General features: G+C 40.0%; 2 protein-coding genes across 7 annotated transcripts in view; one reads left to right on the top strand and one right to left on the bottom strand.

The window, feature by feature from the left end:
• NOC3L (NOC3 like DNA replication regulator) overlaps positions 1-14,185 on the top strand; it is a 41,206-nt gene extending 27,021 nt beyond the window's left edge. Inside the window, exons 20-22 of one of the 2 annotated variants that reach the window (XR_008668945.2) lie at positions 1,334-1,418; positions 1,748-2,663; positions 13,229-14,185. Coding sequence is in view for 1 of the 2 variants with exons in the window: in XM_031015370.3 (XP_030871230.2) it covers positions 1,334-1,418; positions 1,748-1,876 (214 nt within the window). In the remaining variant the exon portion in view is untranslated. Of the gene's footprint in view, positions 1-1,333; positions 1,419-1,747; positions 2,822-13,228 lie in introns of those variants that run through there. The other variant, XM_031015370.3, reaches the window with a different exon arrangement.
• The window catches only part of PLCE1 (phospholipase C epsilon 1), a 334,371-nt gene continuing 318,702 nt past the window's right edge, over positions 7,628-23,296 (bottom strand). For 4 of the 5 annotated variants that reach the window (XM_055352517.2, XM_063710327.1, XM_019035264.3 and 1 more), the window contains 6 exons: positions 22,611-22,739; positions 19,243-19,452; positions 13,953-14,111; positions 11,445-11,663; positions 10,908-11,120; positions 7,628-8,053 (listed from right to left, as the gene is read on the bottom strand). In XM_055352517.2, the coding sequence (XP_055208492.1) occupies positions 10,932-11,120; positions 11,445-11,663; positions 13,953-14,111; positions 19,243-19,452; positions 22,611-22,739 (906 nt within the window). In that variant the 3' untranslated portion in view covers positions 7,628-8,053; positions 10,908-10,931. Of the gene's footprint in view, positions 8,054-9,950; positions 10,805-10,907; positions 11,121-11,444; positions 11,664-13,952; positions 14,112-19,242; positions 19,453-22,610; positions 22,740-23,296 lie in introns of those variants that run through there. The other variant, XM_063710326.1, reaches the window with a different exon arrangement.

The following is a 23,296-nucleotide window of genomic DNA, read 5'->3' as shown; positions in this document are numbered from 1 at the left end:
TAACTCCTACAAGCTTAGTGTTCTGATAATGGAACACTAGTAGGCATAAATGGGTTAATCCCATTCATGGCTTAATCACCTTTTAAAGCTTTTGCCTCTTAATACCATCACATTGACTGTTAAGTTTCCGTATCTGAATTTTGGAGGGGACACATTGAAACTATAGCACCTTACAATGTACTCATTACCCAGAATTAATATTTTGCTGTAGGTTTTTTCCTTTTGCAAGCCCATTGGTTTCTGTAAGTCAGAGATCACAGTTTGGTGACCTGTGGGCCAGGCCGATTTTTCTGGCCTCAAGAGTTTGAAAAAAATTGAATTAGTTGCTGTCTTTTAAATATTGAAAGAATTCATCCGAAATTCACATTTCCCGCTTTTCTTGAAATACTGGGAGGTTTGGTGACATTGGCTTGTATTTTACATGACAGTAGTCAGTCAGTTGCTGCCTCCTCTACATGAGGCAAGAGCTCTGCAGTTTTCCCTGAGCCCTTTCCTTCTGAGTAGGATGGAGATAACTTTTGGCCTTATTAGATAAAATGGCCATTTACTTTTTCTTCCCTCACACTTCTCACCTGTCCTCAGTCTTCACCCCACCAGCCTTGTTTTTTAAAAGGAGAAAAGGAGAAAACAATTCTTTGTCACTCTTCATAATGATTATTTTATGGCATGTTTTCCTTAGCAGTTTTGCTAAGGAAAGATGTTTCATTTGTGGAGAAGGATGAGGAATGAGCTTATCCCAAAGGCTTAAGAAAGGAGACTCATAGTGGGCTTCTGGAGAGTGGGTATTGGGATGTGAGCCTAATTGCTACCCTCGTAGGCCCTTGCCTATGTGTTTTGGCGAGTGTGAACTAATTCCAAATCATTAAGGATTCATTTACACGCCATGGGTATAGACATGTATTCTGTCCTGAATGGCCTTTCCTTGTTTTTCATCCAGGCCAGTAGCTGAAGAGTTGAGCTGTGTTCTAATCTGTGGAGAATGACTCCATGCTTCAGTCCTCTGGCTCCCATGACTAAGATATACTTAGTTGCATTATCAGTGGGTTGGGATTTGATCACACTGAACTGGAGTTCTTCAGCTTAGCTTTCTCTCTGGAGTCTATGCCTGTATTGCTAAATGTATATCAAACTTCTCTGAGGTGGATTTAGTTGGATAATGTTGACATTACAATGGGAATTTAGAATTTGTTAAGTGCCTGGATTGGTTGGTTAGTTTCAAATCTTATACCTTAATATATGGGTTAAGAATGAATCATTCTCTGAGTATAATCTAATTATTTTTGAGTTACACAGATGTGGTGGTATCTTTACATTTTTTGTGTTTGTGATTTAGATCTGCTACTGAACTTTTTGAGGCATATAGCATGGCAGAAATGACATTCAATCCTCCTGTTGAATCTTCAAACCCCAAAATAAAGGTATGGGATATTTTTCATTTTTTTAAAGGAAGAAATAGAAACCAATGTATCTCAATAACTCTAACTCCAGTTTGCTTAATTATTTTATAGGTAGTTTTTTTTTTAATGTTTAGGATTTCATCATAGGATGGATTTCTGAGGTTGAAATTCTATAGAGATGAACATGAAACTGTTTCGTTCAATATAGGATATGTCCAAGACCTTACCAAGCATCTGTCATTGTGTTGCATGTGTTGGTGTCAGCTGTTGCCATTTTCAACTTGGTTCACAGGTTGGCTTTAGCTTATAGCATAAGTAACTTCTAACTCATACTTTAAATATTTTCCCAGGGTAAATTTTTACAAGGGGATTCATTTTTGAATGAAGATTTAAATCAGCTAATCAAAAGATACTCCAGTGAAGTTGCTACTGAATCGCCTCTGGATTTCACGAAATATTTGAAAACATCACTACACTAGTAGAGGAATGAAGTCAGTGGACTTTCTTGTATATTTGTGTGTGCAGATGTACATAAAGATGAGTTGTTAACTTAGGATCTTTTCTTTTTATACAAGGAAAGCTTCCTAAGAATGTCTAGGAAGAGGAGGAAGAATGACCCTTTGCATGGCACAGGGTTCTGCCCCTATTCTGAATATGTCATTCCATCAAGGAGATCAAAAGCCTTTTTTTCTCCCCAGTATTTGGAAATTACTTTCTTGATGATGCTGCCTTTTAAAAGCTTCACGTACATTATAGTTTTTTAAAAAAATCTTTGGACTGGATCTTACTGAAGTGCAGTTGCTATATTAAAATTAGGGCATAGAGCACAGAAAAATCAAGACCATGAGAAGACATTTTACCATTTAGCTACTTTTTATAACTAAATACTCTTTAAATATTTTTATTTCAATACTGTGGATGGAAATGAGAAGCATTCTAAATTTGAGTTAATATATTTTTATGAAGATATTTGAGAAAAGAAAAAAATAGCTTGTATTCAGGTTCATTGGCTTTTGCTGGATGATCCACCTAAAGAAGTTACCTAATTTGGCCTTTTAAAAAAGGTGTTAGTGTTTATTATAGCTACTTTCAAGGAAAGTTTGAATATGATTCTAGTCTCTGAAGTTCTTCATGTTTTCTGACATTCCCTGGAGGGTGACTGGGGAAGAATTGCTCCAGGGTAGAAGAACCAGGCCCAAGACTTTACCATTCTGTTCTAGAGACAAAGGATACTCAATGAGGAGCTTTTTTCCCCTCTTGGAACAGGTAAAATGCTTTTTCTTATTAATATAATTATAAAACAGTATTTTATGTAACAGCTATTCCCATATTCTAGGAGTGGCCTAAGAAATGCGTGTTTCAGTGACTAGATTATAAATATTCTCTATTGTGAATAGTTGAATAAAACAGCTGTTTTTTTCTGCTTTCTATTCTTGTGATATGATAATTTTTTGAAAAAAGCACAGCAGTCCAACTAAAGAGATCTCTTACTGTTTGAAAGTCATAGCAGCCAGTTATTTTACTCTGGAGCTTAGAGTTCTTTTTTCACATGAAGTAAACGAAAGTAGAAAATTCCTTTACCATTCCAGCAGAGTAAGAGGATATGAGCTTAACAGTGTATGTCAGTCTTTTAGCATATTATATATGATTTTTAAAAGTGGTTCTGAGGTCACATTTTTTAAGGCTTGATTATTTAATGAGAAAGGTATGATTCAACATATGAATATTTGCTTTTAGTCCACCTTTTAGATATAAAACAAAGTCCAGGAATGTGATAAATATTTGTGTGGATAACCAAAGGGTCTAATCCCCATCAGAGCACAAGTGACCAATACATGTCACAAATTATTTATTTTCCAAACATATACAAATACATTTATACTTTACTTTGGCAGCAGAAACTATACTTCTGGTGAAAAATCAGCTTAAAATAGAAACTCATCAGCTATTTCACAGCTGTATTATGCCTTTAATTTTCTTGTTATACATATGGAGAATCACAGTGGGACTACAAAATTATACATCTATATTTGAGTATCCTATGTGAATTTGAGGAAATATATTTGTGCATTAACTTACATAAGCTTATATGTAAGCTTATGTTTAAACACACACACACACACACACACACACACACGCACACACATATCCTGAGGCTATATTAAGCTACAGCCTTAATTTGTTTTTTAACTAGACAAATAATGAGCACCTACTGTGTGCTTAGCACTATGCTGGCACTTAAGAGTGGGGTGGGAAATAATGGGTGTAAGACAACCTCAGTCTTCCATGCTGAGTCAAATCATCCACATAACGCTTTTGAAAAATGCGACAGTACCCAATTCAGTGTTAGAATTACTTGTGTCAAAAGTTTAGAGACCTATGTCATCTGCAATAGGGAAGGTTTCAGAGATCTGTTTGGTGACAGGCTTGTGCATAGTATGTTTTGAATCTAAGAGATGTATAAGAGTAGGTAGGCCAGGTGTGGTGGCTCACGCCTGTAATCCCAGCACTTTGGGAGGCTGAGGCGGGTGGATCACGAGGTCAGGAGTTCGAGACCAGCCTTACCAACATAGTGAAACCCCCGTCTCTACTGAAAATAAAAAAAGTTAGACGGACATGGCGCACACCTGTAGTCCCAGCTACTTGGGAGGCTGAGGCAGAAGAATCACTTGAACCTGGGAGGTGGAGGTTGTGGTGAGTCGAGATCGTACCACTGCACTCCAGCCTGGGCAACAGAGTGAGACTTTGCCTCAAAAAAAAAAAAAAAAAAAAAAGAATAACTTGGTAATCATAGAGACTCAGTATGTGTTTCAAAGGGACTCATTTCAGGTATTCCTATGTCAGAATCCATAGCCATCAGCCAAGGATTGCTTTTAGGAAGCTGCTACATAAGGATGGCAGAGAACACATAAATTATTAACAATGGATCATGGGGAATATTGACCCAAGTCTAGACTCTGTATAAGAGACAATCTCCCTTTTCTCTCTAACTTGTTTGGGGTCCCAGGTATATCTTTTCTGGCCTCACTGCTGATATATAAGCAACTGAAAAGGGGTCAGAGACTTTCACCATGAGAGCACTTTCCCTGCAGGCTGCCAATATAAGATCAAAGACACCAGCCAGGAAAATCCTACTCTTCTTTACTAGCATGGGAGCATAGATGTGGAGTTTTGTGTTTTAGAGTTAATTCAATTTTATTGGGCCAGTAAGCAAGCCCTGATAACTTTCCAGAATTAAGCAAGGCCTGTGGGTCTCTGGGCAGAGGACAGAAGTCTATAGAGATATTGGAAGAGGAGAGAAGAAAGGAAGGGGACGATGTAGTTAGCAAAAGGTAAATTGATACATATCATAGAGGGCCCACTTTCATTAATAAGCTTCCAGTGTCTCCAGAGGTATTGAGATGGGAGGCATAAAAGCCTCCCATAAAGGAAAGCAAGTTTGATTAAAAACAAGTCACTTGTAACTCAACTTTTGTTGAGTCTAGACTTCATATTGACTCCCAACTGGAGAATTTGTAAATAACTTTTACTTGCTAATGATGACATGAAAAGAAGCTTTACCCCTCAAAGGGCACTTTCTACCTAGATACGATCATTCCTACAGATTTGGCATCACTGAACAGAGTGACAGAATTCATGCTCCTTTCTCTTCACTTTCAGTGATGCTTCTTAAAATTTTGTAATGACCCCAACTTGCATATTTAGATTCTTGTCCACATCAACTTTAACGAGAAGAGTTTGCTACCCAGATTTCTGGTGGCCTAAAAAGTGTGAAATGGTAGTGGGTATAGTCATAGTGGCTATTTAGGATAATTTCTTTCACTTGGCATAATATAGCTGTTTAATTCAGAAAGCTTTAAATAAAACTTAAATATTTTCAGCCAACATCAGATTGTGCTGGCTATTTGTGTATAATAGTAGACTAGACTCTTTACTTTTTTTTTTTTTTTTTTTTTGAGATGGAGTCTCACTCTTGTACCCAGGCTGGAGTGCAGTGGCACAGTCTCCACTCACTGCAACCTCTGTGTCTTGAGTTCAGGCAATTCTCTCCTGCCTCAGCCTCCCCAATAGCTGGGATTTACAGGTGCCCACCACCACTAATTTTTGTATTTTTAGTACCCAGCTAATTTTTGTATTTTTAGTAGAGACGGGTTTCACCATGTTGGCCTCGAACTCCAGACCTCAGGTGATCCACCCACCTCAGCCTCCCAGAGTGTTGGGATTACAGGCATGAGCCACTGTACCCAGCCAACTCTTTACATTTTAAAACAATGTGTTCTTTCTGTAATCCCAAAGACTCAAATACAATGAAGTATGTACTTTCACCTCAAAATGTGATAAACAACTAAGTTGGGATGCAACCTAGGCAGTAGGCTGGATTCTCTCACTTGCTAAACAACCTGGTCTCAACTTCAGTCTCAGATTTATGTTGTAAAATATACACCTGTGTTAAAGGTCATGGAGGAGGAGTGGGGCAGCGCTTAGAAAGCATCAGAATCAAATGTGATAAACCTAAAGAGACCAGTCTTTTCATCTTGTTACTCTGCACAGTTTTCATTTGGCCTCTAGCCACTTAGACCAGCAACTCAGTTTTCAACACATGGTAGGGCAAACTGTTTGGCATGTTCACTTATAGAGGCTTGATAAAGTGTTTCCGGAATATTTTTAAAATAGAGCAGCATTGTGCATTTGTTAGAATGATTATTTGACTTAAAACTGTACTACTGTATAGATTACATCAAACTAGAATAGCCTGAATTCTGTTGACAAGAAAATGGTAGTTCCAGCCTTAAGGCTTTGATGCAGTAAGAACTTTCAATGACATGAAAGCTGTATGGTGTTTTTTTTTTTTTTTTTTTTTTTTGAGACGGAGTCTCGCTCTGTCACCAGGCTGGAGCGTGGTGGTGCGATCTTGGCTCACTGCAGCCTCCACCTCCCAGGTTCAAGTGATTCTCCTGCCTCAGCCTCCCGAGTAGCTGGGATTACAGGCACGTGCCACCACTCCCAGCTAATTTTTGTACTTTTAGTAGAGATTGGGTTTCACCATGTTGGCCAGGATGGCCTCATTCTCTGTCCTGATCTGCCCATCTTGGCCTCCCAAAGTGCTGGAGTTACAGGCGTGAGCCACTCTGCCCAGCCTGTGTGGTGTATTTTTAACACTTCTGTTTTTAGAATATGCAAGAAACACATGGGGATGGTTTTATTTTTATAATTGGTTAAAAAAGTTTCTCAAAGTGAAGTTTAGGAGTGAGTTTTAGTGTTTTGTAATTTGAAGAAAAGTGTCTTAAAATTCAAAGATACTAATGGAAAGATAAAAGTTTGGGTTTTAGAGGAATATATATTTCATTTTTAAAATTCATAATTTGCTTCATACTAAGAATATGAAGAATCCTTTACACTTAATGGTTTTGTACAGCAAAGTTTAAAAATAATTTACATTAAATGGCAAGTATGACTTGGATCAATAGCTCTTCAGTTAATGAGAAATGAAGCAATTTTACTTGAAAGTCTAGCCCATTTCAGATGTTCAGAGCATATATTTTCTTTTTAGAAGTTTGTCTTCAAGTACTGAGAACTAATGCTTCTAATCCATGGCAATATCAAGAGAGCGATGTATAATATATAAGTATAGTGTCAGTACAAACCTTGCAAAATAAATTTACCTTAAACACAAACTCAGTCTACTTTTGCTTTAAAAAATTGTTAGGTTTCTTGTTAAGACATTGCAATTCAGCAGATATTAAATTATACATCATTCTAAATTCATTTTGAAAAACAAAAATGAGTAATCTAATCTATGATTAAGCAATAACCTTTTTTAAAGCAACCCTATTAACTGAATAAGCAATAACCTTAAAAAAAAACCAATATTATTTCTATATGTAAAAAAGTCCTAAAGAGGAGTGCACTGTGGTACACAATACAGGAACTAAATTGAATTTTAATGACTCTTATGTTATAGGACATATTTACACTTGAACTGCCCCAAAGCTTCTAATTCTCGGCCATAAAACGTATGGCTAAACTTCCTTTCCTGTTTTCAGATCTTTGTGCTCCTTGTTCCCAGTTCTCTTCTCTTAGTTGTGTTGGCAAATTAAGGTCCTTGGGCCAAATCTAGCCTGCCACCTGTTTTTGTATGGCCCCTGAACTAAGAATAGTTTTTACGTTTTTAAATGGTTGAAAAAAAGTCAAGAGTATTTGTGACATGTGAAAAATATATGAAATTCCAATTTCAGTGTCCATAAATAAAGTTTTATTGGAATACAGCCACGTTCATTCATGTATGTGTTGTCTATGGCTGCTTTTGCACTACAATGGCAGAATTGGGTGGTTGCAACATATTTTATGGCCCCCAGCCCTAAAATATTTACTGTTTGGCCCTTTACAGACAAGCTTGCTGACCTCTAAGTCAATTCGTGACGATTTTTCCAACTGCTGACATTTATAAAATGGCAGTCCCCCGGGCTTCATTCATCGGTAAATTGGTTGGTGGCAACTAGCCCTGTGCCATTTTGCTTCTCCTCAGCATGGATCTCACATGTGTGAAGGCTTCAGTTCAGAAATCATCAATTTCCAGTTTAAGTCTGATGAAAATAAGTAAATTATATTTTTTTCCACCATGTTCACTCTTTAACTTCTTGCTGAAAGATCTTCACCTGTAATGTTGTATACAGAGGCTTATTAGTATACTGAAAATAATGAAGAAACAGAAACACTTACGGTATACCAAGGGTTCAGAGTTTTCCAGCCATAGCTCTAGTGGCTAGGTTTGGGGAAGAGACTGTTTCCTCTGTACTCACAATGTTAGAACATGATGTTTCTAGGAAGTAGAACATTAGGTTATTTCTGCCTTGGAAATATTTCACATTCTTTAGAAAGTTTTTTTTTAAAAAAAGATCACATCAAATAAATTGTTCAACTTTAAGAAAAGGTGGAATTCCTTCAGCTAACTACTACTTCAGATAGATGAATATGTTCTTTAAAAATTTGTAGATTATTGAAACTTTAAAAGGGATCATTTTAGAACAAATATGAAATATGTTACCTAAAAAGTGGAAAAAATACTAAACTAACTTTCTTTTTGCTCTCTCTCCCTCTTGTCTGGCTGGACCGCTGCCTCCAAAGTTCAAGCAATTCTCCTGCCTCAGCCTCCTGAGTAGCTGGGACTACAGGAATTTTTATATTTTTTGGTAGAGATGGGGTTTCACCATGTTGGCCAGGCTGGTCTTGAACTCCTGACCTCAAGTGATCCACACACCTCGGCCTCCCACAGTGCTGGGATTACAGGCATGAGCCACTGCGCCTGGTCCTAAACCCTAAACTTGTTTTCTTACAAACTCTTCTTTTCTTTTACAAGTGCTCTTTCTTGAAAAGACCATTGTAAAGGAGGTCATAACATGGGATGTCAATTCACATAGATGCACCAATGACTATAAGAGAAGCCTCCCTAGCTTTTGTTTTGAGACGGAGTCTCGCTCTGTCGCTAGGCTGGAGTGCAGTGGCGCAATCTCGGCTCACTGCAACCTCCGTCTCCCAGGTTCAAGCGATTCTCCTGCCTCAGCCTCCCGAGTAGCTGGGACTACCTGCGTGCACCACCACGCCCAGCTAACTGTTGTATTTTTAGTAGAGACGGGGTTTTACCATGTTGGCCAGGATGGTCTCAATCTCTTGACCTCGTGATCTGCCCGCCTTGGCCTCCCAAAGTGCTGGGATTACAGGCGTGAGCCACTGCGCCTGGCCAAGCCTCCCCAGCTTTAAGCAAAGCTGTGAAGTTAACAGAATGATTCTAAATATCTGCTTGCTTACAAAAAGAAAAAAAAAGTCATGTGAATCCATTGGTCAGAAAAAATAAATATCTACTTGCTACAGGACAATAGAATCTAAAGGCAATCATCTAAATCACTATCACCCTCCCCCAGTCTCCTAAAATATAAGCAATTAGCAATGTTCATTATAGTAGGCATATTATTTTTAAGTCAAATTTCTAATGGAGTTGTATTCTTCTGTAGTTAAGAAGTAATCTTGTAGCACATATTGGGCTCTTTATATGTAGAGAAGTATATGACCAGTTTACCAGCTTTAGTGTAATTTCACCTCATTACAGAAGTTATAGAGGTGTGTATAACATCACACCTATGATTTATTTGATACTAACTTCTGGATATGGAAAACAATATTTAAAATTTTGACCACTGCAGAGTGTAATATAGGACATCAGTTATTTTAGGAGTTGCTCTTTAAATGTGGAAACATGGTCTCAATGTATTGGGCCTTCTTTTGGGCTGTTTTAAGTCAAATTTGGCTCTGTGAAGAGGCATCACTGAGTTCTTTAATTGTGAGTTTCTGCAGTTTGGCAGTTTTATATCAGAAGTTCCTCATTGTCATAAAGGCAGATGGTGAAGCTCTGTCACATAAACAGCAATGCTTTCACTGTGCTGTTCATCTTGGGAATTTTAAATCTGTGAACTACCATGGAACAGGTGAAAAGTGGGCTTTAATGAACCCTTAGGTTCATTAGGAAACTAAGCGAAAAGGAGAGACTTACCACTGGTTCCCTCACATGCTTTTATTCAGGTCTCATGTAAATAATTTGCTTTAAGATAGAATGAAATTTGTGTGAATATCAAGCAGTAAGTTTACTGCATTTTCAAGATTGAGGCTGTTATGTTATTTTGCTTTCTTTTTAACCACATCCCGGATGCCAGATTTTTATTTTTTTAATTGAGGCAGAAGGAGATGAGGTTGTTGAAGCTACATCAAACCTAAATTAGAACAGCAATAAAATGAGAAATCCAAAAGAATAAAAGCTGAATGATCCATAGAGCCCTTGAAGAATGTTTCTGTCAGCTATTAATACTGAAGACAGTTGTCTGATGAAATAAGGCTATCAGAGTACTTTGGGCAAGTTGATTGACTTCTTGGGACCTTTGCTTATTTATCTACAAAATAAGGGGTCTAAAATTACAAAAGCTCAAGTTACATATATGTATATATTTTTTTTCTTTTTTTTTTTTGAGACGGAGTTTCACTCCCATTGCCCAGGCTGGAGTGCAGTGGTGTGATCTCAGCTCACTGCAACCTCTGCCTTCCAAGTTCAAGTGATTCTCCTGCCTCAGCCTTCCGAGTAGCTGGGATTATAGGCATGCACCACCACGCCCAGCTAATTTTGTATTTTTAGTAGAGACGGGGTTTCTCCATGTTGGTCAGGCTGGTCTTGAACTGACTTCAGGTGATCTGCCTGCCTTGGCCTCCCAAAGTGCTGGGATTACAGGCATGCGCCACCACGCCCGGCCTCTTTCCCTTTTTCTTTATAGGTGGTGTTCAATAGCATATCATGTTACACATATCTTCAGAGCCCTTTTCCTGTTTTAAGGTCCCATTCCTACCTGCCTTCAAGGGACATCCTCCTGTTGGAAAAGATAAAAGACATTGTACTAATTATGCCTTCCTTACAAAGTAGTTTAGTTTAAGTTAAGCCCTGTTCCAGGATGGTGCAATGACTTAGTATACCTGGGTTAAACATGCTGCCCTTAGTCACTGTCGGTAATCCATTGTGTCACTGGAGGACAAGCCACCCATAGGTTTCTCCTCCTTGGTTTGGATACTTTCTGAGGTCAAGAGCTGAGAAGGTGATGTAAGTCCTCGGGGCTGTTTAGTTGACTTGGTGAGCTTCTTGAGTTCACTTGCGAAAGAAATGCCTTTCTTTTTATCTTCTCGAGATGCCTGTGGGAACAAAGAACCTTCCATTGGTGTTAGGTTAAACTCAGGTTCCTCTGTCACATGACACTATTTCAGTAGAGTGCTTTCCTCTTCTCTCTAGAGCTTTGGAGAGAGTAGGGCTGAGGAACTCCCCTCTAGGACTGCTTAACTGCAAGCTCGGCCACATGTTTTTTCACACAGTGAAAACAAAGCCAAACAATTTTCTCCTAACTCCATTCCTTGACTCAGGAACTTTCTCCTAAATCTCACCAGCTTCCAGATCTGGCTACAGTGTAATTATGGGTATCAGATAACTTAAGAACACAGCAAAATAACTTTAAACTTTACCTGCACCTGCTCCTTTAGCTTAAGGATGAATTTTCCTGCACCTTTCCACTTGCTTTGGGCTTGAAACACACACTCCTGATCCAGAAGGACCCGCTGAGAGGACTTTGGTGTGGTGGTCTTCTTGTTGGTAGTGTCTTTCACCACCTCTTCCAAAAGCACATAGTCGCTTGGATTGGGGTTGCTCAGGATGCTGTAGGAATATTTGGCTTTGCATAAGGTCTGAAAGGTAAGTTATGATCAACTGAATAAAGACACAGAATCTCCAACATTTGCATTCATTCTATGTGAAACTTTAAGGTGGAAAAATGGCCCAGACTAGAGATGAAGGGGATCTTCCAGATCATTTCTTCCAACTCATTTTGCAGTTGTACAGTTGTAGCTTGTAATGTAATTTCCCACGTTACCTCATTTAGCTTTGCAACAGTCTATGAATTAGGTGTTATTATCCCGAATTTCAGACGAGGAAGCTTATACTTAAGACAGGTTAAGTAGATTCCAGGATATATACAGCTATAATAGTAACAATAAAGGTCTGAACCAGATTTTCTGCATGTACCAATGCTCACAGACATGAAAGTCAGCCAGTGAGGAATAGAATCTTGCTCTTCAGGAGCTTCTCTGTCCCACTGGGCTATCTCTATCACAGAGTCTTGGATGTTGAAAGAATTTTAGAAGTCAACTGATCTCTCTTTTCATTTAATATAAGAATGTCTTTCATTGATGCATTTGTTAATTCATTAAATGTTTAGTGAGGGCCAATTATGTCCCAGATACTGTGCTGTACTTTTAGAGGAGACAAAGATAAGTTAAAGAAATGTAAGTCTGGGCCCTTTGGAATTCAAAGTCAGTTGAATAATATGGCTAATATTAACCAAGTTATCATACAGTAAGAACAGCAAGTAACCCTTAAGTAATGTTTACCATTTGCTAGGCATTGTATTAAACATCGTACATATACCTAACCTTCAAGGAAAGTACTATCATACTATCTCCATATTGTCTATGTGGTGATCTATGTGGTGACTTACCATGTAGTGTTTTGCTGGAGCCAACGGGAATAGTCTGGTGAAATCAGATATGGTAGGGGCATTTACACAAAAGAAATAAATAAGGGCTTTTATCTTTCTTTTACAAAGAGCTGGTTTACCAGCACACTACTATAACTAAGGCACAGATCTGAGCTCTTACTCCAGGTCTCAGAAGTAGAGTTGGGATTTGAATCTAACACAGCTTGATCTAGGGTCTGTGCTCTTAATCGTTGTGTTGTATGTCTTCTCAAATAGGTGTTTGATGAATGGCCTACCCTAACAAGGCTATGAAGGAAGCAAACTTCTCTGAAACCATGTAAACTCTCAGAGAAGCATGATTTAGAGGAGGGGAGAGGATCAGAGTAGGCCTCCTACTTGTCCTCTGTAGGATCCTTGAGAGATGGTCAGTACCTACTGGCTTAGGTATTTCTGGGACCATGACATTGTCACTGCAGAGTCACTTCCTAAATCCATTATTATCAATGCTTCATAGAGATCCAAACTCACTGTAGATACTAAGTGTCTGTTGAAGGAATGAATTAATATTTCCAAGATTTTAAACTTTTAAAATTTGTTTTTGTTTGAGACAGGGTCTGGCTCTGTTGCCCAGGCTGGAGTAAAGTGGCACGATTTTGGCTCATTGCAGCCTCTGCCTCCCAGGCTCAAGCGATCCTCCTACCCCAGCCTCCTGAGTAGCAGGGACTACAGGTGCATGCTACCATGCCTGGCTAATTTTTGTACTTTTTTTTTTTTTAGACGAAGTCTCACTCTTGTTGCCCAGGCTAAAGCGCAATGGCATGATCTCGGCTCACTGCAACCTCTGCCTCCCAGGTTCAAGCGATTCTCCTGCCTCAGCCTCCCAAGTAGCTGGGATTACAGGTGCCTGCCACCACGCCCAGCTAATTTTTGTATTTTTAGTAGAGATGGGGTTTCACCATGTTGGCCAGGCTGGTCTCGAACTCCTGACCTCAGGCGATCCACCCGCCTTGGCCGCACAAAGTGTTGGGATTACAGGCGTGAGCCACCATGCCCAGCAATTTTTGTACTTTTTGTAAAGACAGGGTTTTGCCATGTCAGCCATGCTGGTCTCAAACTCATGAGCTCAAGTGATCTGCCCACCTCAGCCTCCCAAACTGCTGGGATTACAGGTGTGAGCCACTGGGTCGGTTTTTTTTTTTTTTCAGTTAGAGACAGGGCCTCACTCTGTCATCCAGGCTGCAGTGCAGTGGCCAGTCATAGCTCACTGCAGCCTCCAACTCCTGTGCTCAAGTAATCCTCCTGCCTCAGCCTCCTAAAACTGGGATTACAGGCATGAGCCACCATGTGAGGCAATTTCCCAGCCTTAAGAGGCACACACTCCCCTTTGAGGTCCCTGTTGTTCAGGAACTTCACTCATAAAATGAGCCATCAGTGCACAGACATTTGTTACAATAATTTATGCTGAGGAAAGGACTGAGGTGAGGAAGGGAGAGGCTTTTACCTGCTGAATGACATCCTGTGCAGTGCTGACGCGGGGTGCTTTGATGACTGTTCGAGGTTGCTCTGGAGAAACATCATGCACTTGGACAAAGAAACTCTCCTCCTCTGAGCTCAAGATCACCTCTTTGTCATCTTGAACAATGTTTTTCTCTTCTAGGTTCTATGTTTAAAAAGAAAAAAATGTGAGTAAATAATAGGTTTATGCAGAATAAAGAAAGACAAATCTAGCAAAAATCTGATCTTGTATCTTGGTGATGTAGAAACTTCTTAGCTTAATATCTCATATACTATGTTATTATTTCATAAACTGTTCTAAAAGGATATACCTGTCTCCTGCGAGGAAGAAACTACTGTGCTTCTGATGATGTTGACAGATCCATAACAAGCCAATTTATCTGCTCCTATTAGCTGTGGATTTTTTTTTTTTTTTCTGAGATGGAGTCTTGCTCTGTTGCCCAGGCTGGAGTGCAGTGGCATGATCTTGGCTCACTGCAGCCTCCACCTCCTGGGTTCAAGCAATTCTCCTGCCTCAGCCTCCTGACTAGCTGGGATTACAGATGTGTGCCACCATGCCTAATTTTTGTATTTTTAATAGAGACAGGGTTTCGCCATGCTGGCCAGGCTGGTCTTGAACTCCTGACCTTGTGATCCACCTGCATTGGCCTCCCAAAGTACCAGGATTACAGGTGTGAGCCACTGTGCCCCGCCTAGCTGTGGATTTTGAGAGTCCAAGTTGACTGTAGGTAAATTTGTAGAAAGACAATATACCAGTTTGCCAATTAGCAAAAGCCAAATAACACAGTAAATTGTATTTAAAAGAAAGCTCACCCATTTCCACAGACGTTGAGCATTTAAGAAATGCTAGACATCTGAAATGTAAACCATGAAATTGACAGGTTGGGTGAACAAAACTGCAGTGACAAGGCTGAATGAATGGCTGGAGGTAAGCCACATTGAAACAAATTTTGACAAAATTCACAGTAATGAGAATTAGATTAATTGGCAGATTATGTATCTATCTACAGATACATGTATCTTATTAAAAATTTTCAAAACAGTACAGAAGCATATCAATAAGAAAAACCAAACTTTTCCCATTCTCATCTTTTTTCCTTCTCCCACCTTATTCTCCACAAAATACCCCACTGTCATTAGGTAATACATCCTTTTAAACATTTGCTGTGGATGTTCAAATGTATTTTTGTGTATGTGACTATGTAAAGCAACACCCTTGAATTAGGTGAATTTAGATATAATGTGATTGTCAAGCAGCTGCTGCTGTTCTTTGTCCACCACATTTTCAAATGAGGATAGCTTCACTTCTGCAAGAGGGAGACTTAGTAAAAGGGGAGGGAGAGGTAAAGTAAGTAAACAGTAGTCAACCTCATCTCAGCAAGTGAGGTCTTGGCAGGAAAACCCCCTTATCCCCAGAATTCTAGCCTCATCTCTCCAGACCAGGCTACTGAAATGGGTGCTAACTAACCAGAAGAATCCATGAGTTGCTGTCGCTATCTTGGAAGTTCCAACTAGAATTGTACCCATATTAAAGTCAGAATAGATAACTGCCACCAGGTGGCGCCAAAACTGCAACCAGGGGCAGAAAGGACTGGCTTCTGAAGCTTGCCCCAATCATTTAATTAACTTTGCAGTCATGGCCTTATAATTACATGATTTTTTGTTAAATAAATAAAGATATATAATCTATTTTAACTTTTTTCAATGAGTGAAAAAATCCATTTGATTTTTTTCCAATGAATGAATACTCCATTATATAATGGAAGAGGGGGAAGAGATGAGCTATTGTCTCTTTTTACATAAAATGAGATTGTATCCTATGTATACTGTTTTACAACTTGCTTAATAATATGTCATTGCATTGATCATCATATATTTAACCAGTCAGAGAGTAAGATTGAGAGGTAATTCACATGACATAATTTATAATCTTTGTCCCCCAAACCAGGAGGCAAGAAATCAGAAAACCAAAAAGTTACCACATAAAGTGTCCCAACAATGATGCATTAAGCTTTACTTTTAAGAGAGCACCTTTAGGAGGCTGAGGCAGGAGAGTGGTGTGAACCCGGGAGGTGGAGTTTGCAGTGAGCTGAGATCGCGCCACTGCACTCCAGCCTGGGCAATACAGCAAGACTCCGTCTCAAAAAAAAAAAAAAAAGAGCACCTTTGACCTTTGAGCCTCCCTCAGAGCTTATTTTAAGGTATTTCTAGCCACATTAGTTCGAAGCCACAGGTTATGAACAAAATAACAATAGCCCTCACTTATATCCCTTTTTACTAAGCATTGTTGTACACCTTGTCTGTCTACATGTTTGACATGAGTCTCATGGTCATTTCTTTGAGTCAAGTAGGGTAGTTTGTATATAGATTTTACAAATTAGGGCAGTGAGGTTTACAGAAGTTAGGTGGTCTGTTCACTGTGACAATCCTGGTTTACCCAATTTCAAATCCAGTAACAGAAGAGGACACATTGACCACAGGAAGATGTGGTATCTGACAGCTTGAAAGCCCAGGAGACAAGAAAATTATAAAAGGCAGGAGAGATCAGAGGTCACAGAGAGCAACTGAAGAATTTTCATATATGGGCAAACTGCTTATATGTCTTATTAGTTCCATGGGATAAAATAAATGGAAATACTTATAGCCCAAATCTGTCTCCTCTAGTAGTTTCCTCTTACATTCAGTAATTACTGAATTCATTTATTCAATCAGCAATTATTATTTGGGTACCACTATGCACCAGGTAAACCTAGATACACTAAATTTATTTATCTTTTGAGATATAATATTTCAGTCATTTCAAAAATTTCCTAACAAAGGCATATAAAGGAGAACTTGCCATATTTTACTCATCAGAAAAATCTTGTTAGCCTTCCCTTCTGACTTATGCCCCTTCTTCTTCAAAATGCCTTCCTTTACCAGCCTTTTGGAAGCATATTCCTGAGGTCCCTACTGCCTGTTGTCATATACTTTTTTTTTTTTTTTAAAGATGAAGTCTTGCTCTGTCACCCAGGCTGGAACACGGTGGTGTAATCTTGGCTCACTGCAACCTCTGCCTCCTGGGTTCAAGTGATTCTCCTGCCTCAGCTTCCTGAGTAGCTGGGACTATAGGTGCCTGCTACCACGCCCTGCTAATATTTGTATTTTTAGTAGAGATGGGGTTTTGCCATGTTGGCCAGGCTGGTCTCAAACTCCTGAGCCTGCCTTGGCTTCCTAAAGTGCTGGGATTACAGGTGTGAGCCACCGTGCCCAGCTTGTTGTGGTATACATTTAAATTGCATTTGGGTGTCCCTCACCTCCCCAGCTCCTCTGAGCATAAAATGAAGCTTCCTGTGACACTCAGCAGCCAGCCTGTCTTCCCTCTAGCCTACCCACTGCCTCCTGCTCCTCCCAAGGTGCTGAGTGTGGGTGATCCACAAGGATGGACACAATTTCAGCTTGGGTAGCACAGGATGGTGGAAAGAACACTGACCTGGAAACCATAGACTTGAGTTCTTTCTACTTCTAACCCTGTCATGATTTCACTTCTCTGAATCTATTTCCTTAAGTGTAAAATGGTTTCCATTATATCATTCAACGTAGTGTTTGAGGGCTTTCAATGCTGTAAATCATACGCAAGTATGAGGTTTAAAAATTTACTGATTCTCTGACATTGCTTAGAGGATACATACTTTTTACATGTAGCTAATTAATAAGGCAAGACAATTTAGGAACAGGAAAAAAATTTAGACATTAAAGATGGCTTCAAAAGTACAGCTAAGCCCTCTGATATTTTATCATAAAGTGATTATTATTAGGGTTGCCTGGTCTCTGTCTTAGCAATTAGTGTGTCTTAATAGGGAGAGAAGGCTGGGGAGACAATTACATTTTTTTGCTTAAATTAAATGTCCTTTCATTGTCTCAGGCAAGGTCAGGGAAAGAAGGCAGTGGCTCTGGGCTCTAGAGTTGATGCTAGAGCTCTGTAGAGGCTTTAGGTCACATTCACTCACCGTGACTAGAAAGTGAAAACACACAATGGTTAAAATTGGCTATTATCTTCACTGTGCCCTAGCAAGCATGGGCCTGAGGGACCTTCTATCAGGCAAGCACTATTACATGCCCCAAAGGAGCAGATCATGTGCCCAGAACAGGGCTTGGTACATATTAGGTGCTCAATATTTATGTAATCAAATTGTTGAATAGACTCAACTGCTTGACTATCAACATGTCATGAGGCATGACTGTCTATGCTAGAGAAATGACCTTATATGTCATTCTTAAGTTAGTAGGGTTTTCTCAGTTAATTCAGGGGAAAAAAAAAGTGCTTCATCAATTAAGTCAAACAGGAGCCAATCAGTTCGGAGTCAACATGGCAGTTGTTGCATCCTTTCCTTCCCAGGAATGATCATGGGAATCTTAGCACACGTAATATAAATTATTACTAATTCTGACTCAGGCCAAGAGATTATTCTTACTTTGTGTGAAGTTCTGGAATATTTTCAAAGAAATATTATTATTTTACTTGTAAGCATGGAAGCTTCTATTAGCTAAAAGTTCTATTAGCTAAAACTGGAAGTCAGTCATCCCCAGAATAGAAAATACCTGCAGGTTTTGCATTATACAGTAATGTGACCCTCACAACGATGTCTTTTCACACATACAAATAAAATACTGGACCCATAGCTGATGACATGCATAAGGAATCTTTGCTTCCTTTATCTTATAAGGGATGTTTTTATTTATTTTTAAAATGGAATAGTTTATTTGCATGAGAAAACATATTTCCTTGTCTTTTTTTTTTTGAGACAGAGTCTTGTTCTGTTGCCCAGGCCAGAGCACAATGGCACGATCTCAGCTCTCTGCAACCTCTGCCTCCCGGGTTCAAGTAATTCTCCTGACTCAGCCTCCCTCATGAGTAGCTGGGATTACAGGCGCCTGCCACCATGCCTGGCTGATTTTTGCATTTTTAGTAGAGATGGGGTTTCGCCATGTTGGCCAGGCTGGTCTCGAACTCCTGACCTCAAGTGATCCGCCCACCTCGGCCTCCCAAAATGCTGAGGTTACAGGCGTGAGCCACTGCGCCCAGCCTAAGGGATGTTTTTTAGATTGAATTTCTGTACCTTAGAGATAATATTCTGATTATATGCAGAAGAATAAAACTGTTCATCCACATTTACTTAAGAATATAAACCAAGTTGCAATTACAAGAAATTCTGAATTTCAGGGAGGTTGTGAGTGGTAAATGGCTAATCACATAATCAGTCGTTACTGTGTAGGCTGCACCCAGACACACTTACTTCCTGCTGGGTTTTTAAGACAATCCTGCCCACGTATCCCTCTTCTGGAAACCAGCTGCTTAAAATTTGCATGATGTCCTCTTCTGGACCAATGGCTCTCTGGAATGGTTGTTTCCTACATTCATTCTTTTCTTTAGATATAAAATATTTTTCTTCCATCAAAAAATAGTCTGTGGTAACAGGTTTGATGTCTTGTTCATTTGTCAGAATCTAAAGAAAAAGTGAAGGCAAACTGAGGAGTGAGGCAAAAACTTAAATCAACTTTCATGGTGTTCAGATAGGTTTGCTATGCAATTTATAAGTGAAATTTACTCTAGAGTATTGCATAATTCTTTTTGGAAGATCTAAGAATTCTCTTATGTTCAGAATGGATTGTTTATGTTCACTCCGGGCAACGGCACAACTTATTCATAATCCCCAGACAGCATAACTATTTTTTCCCACTGCTGGAATGAGAGCTCCTAGTGAATTAAAAATTTTAGGTTTCTCATTCCATGAACTTAGCCCTTTGTAATCTTGCAACACAGGACTGAGGGCAAATAACCTAGTTTAGTATTTACTAAGATAATCTCTTTTTCTCACATTGGAAATACTCGGTCATCTTCTCATGGAAGGTTTGTAGGGCTAGGTTCTCATGTGGTCTAAGTTCCTGGGAATTCTTCTTTAAATAAACTTCTGACAGTGTGCTTAAAGGGCTTGTTTTCTTTGTTGGCTGCTGACCCTGTGCAGTCAAACAGGGCAGCTGAGACAAAGCCCTGGAACCAGACAGACCTGAGTCTGAGGTCTGCCTTTAATACTTGTTGGCTACGAATTATTGGGTAAGATACTTAATCCCTTGGAGACTGTTTTCCGATCTACACAATGGAAATAGTAGCAATCTTAATTTTGTTTTATGGTTGAAGCATAAATCATAACATGGGTACATTAGGTGAACTCAATAAAGATGAGCCATTATAGTTACTTTTTTTTTTTTTTTTTTGAGACAGAGTCTCCCTCTGTCGCCCAGGCTGGAGTGCAGTGGCGTGATCTCAGCTCACTGCAACCTCCGCCTTCCCAGGCTCAAGTGATTCTCGTGCCTCAGCCTCCCGAGTAGCTGGGATTACAGGCGTGCACCACCATGCCTGGCTAATCTTTGTATTTTTAGTGGAGACAGGGTTTCACCATGTTGGCCAGGCTGGTCTCAAATTCCTGACCTCAAGTGATCTGCCCGCCTCGGCCTCCCAAAGTGCCGGGATTACAGGCATTATAGTTTTACCAATGTATTTTCTCACTCATATTGTACAGGTTACTACAAAAGGCTGAACTTGAAGGGAGTAAAGGTCAGTTGCAGTGAAGAAACTCCCTTTGTTGCCTTCCCGTGAGAAGTAGCTTGGTGATGAGAGACAGCTGCCACCATCTGGTCTGGATTAAGCAAACACCCTTCTCCTCAGGCCCCTGCCAATAAGGCAAAGCCCAGAGCGAACACATCTCACCAGGAGGAAAAGCAGAATGTGATGGACTGAGGGCAGTGGGAGTGAAGGTTCTCAGGAAGACTGAAATCTCTCCACCCCAGCCCTTGGTCTATAACTGATGAAATGCTGTTGACTCAAAAGGGGGCCAAGGCAAATACTATAGGGATAATTCAGGATGTGAAGCTTCTGGGCCACCTCCACAAGAGGGCCAGCATCACCCCCTGCTCAGTCCTGCTTTATATCTGTGTGCTGATTTGCACGGGTGACAGTAAAGCAATGGACTGCTATGGGTGGCTCTTGGTAAGTTTTCCTTTACAAAACTTCAGCAGTGCTTTGTGATAGTGGACACTAAAGTACATGGACTGATGTATTAAAACAAAACCAAAACAAACTGTTGGTAATAGCTTCTGTTTGATAATCTATGAAATGTGACACCTGAGCTGTTTTCTCTATTTAAGTCAGTTATAAAATGTTGGACAGAATGTTAGCCTGTCTATAGAGATGTGCCCTCGAAGGACAGAGCCATTTATTAACACTTATTATTTGTGATTGTTCAGTTGGTTTTTAATTCCTGCAAATGTTATGATCCCAGCTACATTTCATCATACACCCTAACTTCAGAGGGAGCTAAAGGGCCATTCCCTTGGTCATTGCTTCCTTTAGTCTACCCCTATTCAGGAGAAGGAATTCTTTTTTATCTTTTTGAGACAGAGTCTCGCTCTGTCACCCAGGCTGGAGTGCCATGGTGTGATCTTGGCTCACTGCAACCTCTGCCTCCCGGGTTCAAATGATTCTCCTGCCTCAGCTTACTGAGTAGCTGGGACTACAGATGTGCGCCACCACACCTAATATTTGTATTTTTAGTAGAGATGGGGTTTCACCATGTTGGCCAGGATGGTCTCCATCTCTTGACCTCGTGATCCGCCTGCCTCGGCCTCCCAAAGAGCTGGGATTACAGGTGTGAGCCACTGCGCCTGGCTGCATGGAGAAGGAATTCTGAAATGGGTTAAGGATAACATCGTCTGCAAGGATTTTAGGCCACTGTGCCAAGCAAGGATAGCGCTTCTAGTGTGGTGAAAAAAGGAATTACGCATGGGCCCTGCCTCGCCCTTTGGAGGACGTGCCCCCTCCCTCTTTGGATGCTGCTCCATGTCCCTGGCTCTCTCACTCTTAGAAGTCCCCCCATGGATGGGGACCTGTCTGCAGAAGGCCACAAAGATCCTTTGGAGGGGGATCTAGGGCGGAGGTGGCACAGCGTAAGGAGACTTAGGCCAGTTCTGCTACAGGGCTTGGGGTAACAGGTCTCAGGGTCTCCATGCCTCTTGCTACCACCAAAAGGAGAGGACCTCAAATGCCAAGGTCAGGTGCCAGGGGAGGGGAGCAAGGGGGCTGCTCAACATGCAAAGGAAGGCCTTAGGCTGGAGGGGCAGAAAATGTCTCCTTGGTCCACGTGGCCCATCCTGAAGCTCTAAGAATTTGATTCAGCTCCTCGGATGGCAAGAAGATTCCATTCACCTAATGTGCAAATTCTGATTGATTAATAATCTCTGCGTGAAGAAGGAAGATTAGGCCATGTCTAGGCTTAGGGCGAAAGTGTATATATGGTTGGAAGGCCACACTCATTCTGGTCTTTATCATTCTAGAGCATGGTATTTTATATAGCTTAAGAATCATTAAAAATCTTCTCTACAGGTTGAAGGTAGTTTGTCTAGTGGTACCAAGATCCATCAGATGATTCTTGGAGTGGATCTCAATGTTGAATAACACATTTCCAAATAATCAAAAGGCATATCATCCACATGGACTTTTGCGCATTCATGTGCATCTGTATATGTTTACACACAGGCATTTATACACACACATACATCCATACATCTTAGATTTTGGATTCTCCCAACCACGGCTTAGTGGACTTACTTGCTGCAGAAGCTGCTTTGCCTTGGTGCCTCCATTAATAGTGAAAACGGTAAAGGGCTCTGGCCCTGGGACCCCATGCACCGTGACTCTGTGAGTCTGCAAACATTTTCTTTCTTCTGTATTAAACATCTGTCAAGAAGATTACATGGCTGATCATTCATCCGTAATCACATATTTCTAAGCTCTATTTGATACAGAGGTGCTAGTACTTAGAAGTACGGATAGGAACATGTAAATGCAAAAGATGAGAGTCCATTTGTAGCCCAGTGCTACAAATGGTACCTCTTCCTCAGTCATTTAGTGAGAGTATTTCATAAGCACATCACCAAAATATTATTTTAAATTACAGCGTCTCTTTCCATCATAATTAGAGGCTGATATTATCTGAAACGTATGTTCTTACTCATTAACTGATGTTCCATAGTATCTATTGAGTTCCATCTCTCTTCAGGGTACTGGGCTAGAAATTTGGATGGTAATAACAAAATGTTCTGCCCTTAGAGAGTACACCATTCAGGCACATGAATCATTATAATGCAAAAATATATCTGTTAGAAAGAGGTCGGTAAGTGTGTAACTCAATTCTTCGGGCATTTTGTGTATTAAGATATATTCATTCATTCGAAATAAATAATTTATGGAAGGCTTATAGTGAATCAGTCATTATGCCTGTCCCTAGAAAATCA

Source organism: Gorilla gorilla, chromosome 8 (assembly GCF_029281585.2).
Source record: "Gorilla gorilla gorilla isolate KB3781 chromosome 8, NHGRI_mGorGor1-v2.1_pri, whole genome shotgun sequence".
NCBI classification, from domain to species: domain Eukaryota; kingdom Metazoa; phylum Chordata; class Mammalia; order Primates; family Hominidae; genus Gorilla; species Gorilla gorilla.
The sequence above is the reverse complement of the archived record's forward strand: the minus strand, read 5'-3'. Positions and strand labels throughout refer to the sequence as shown.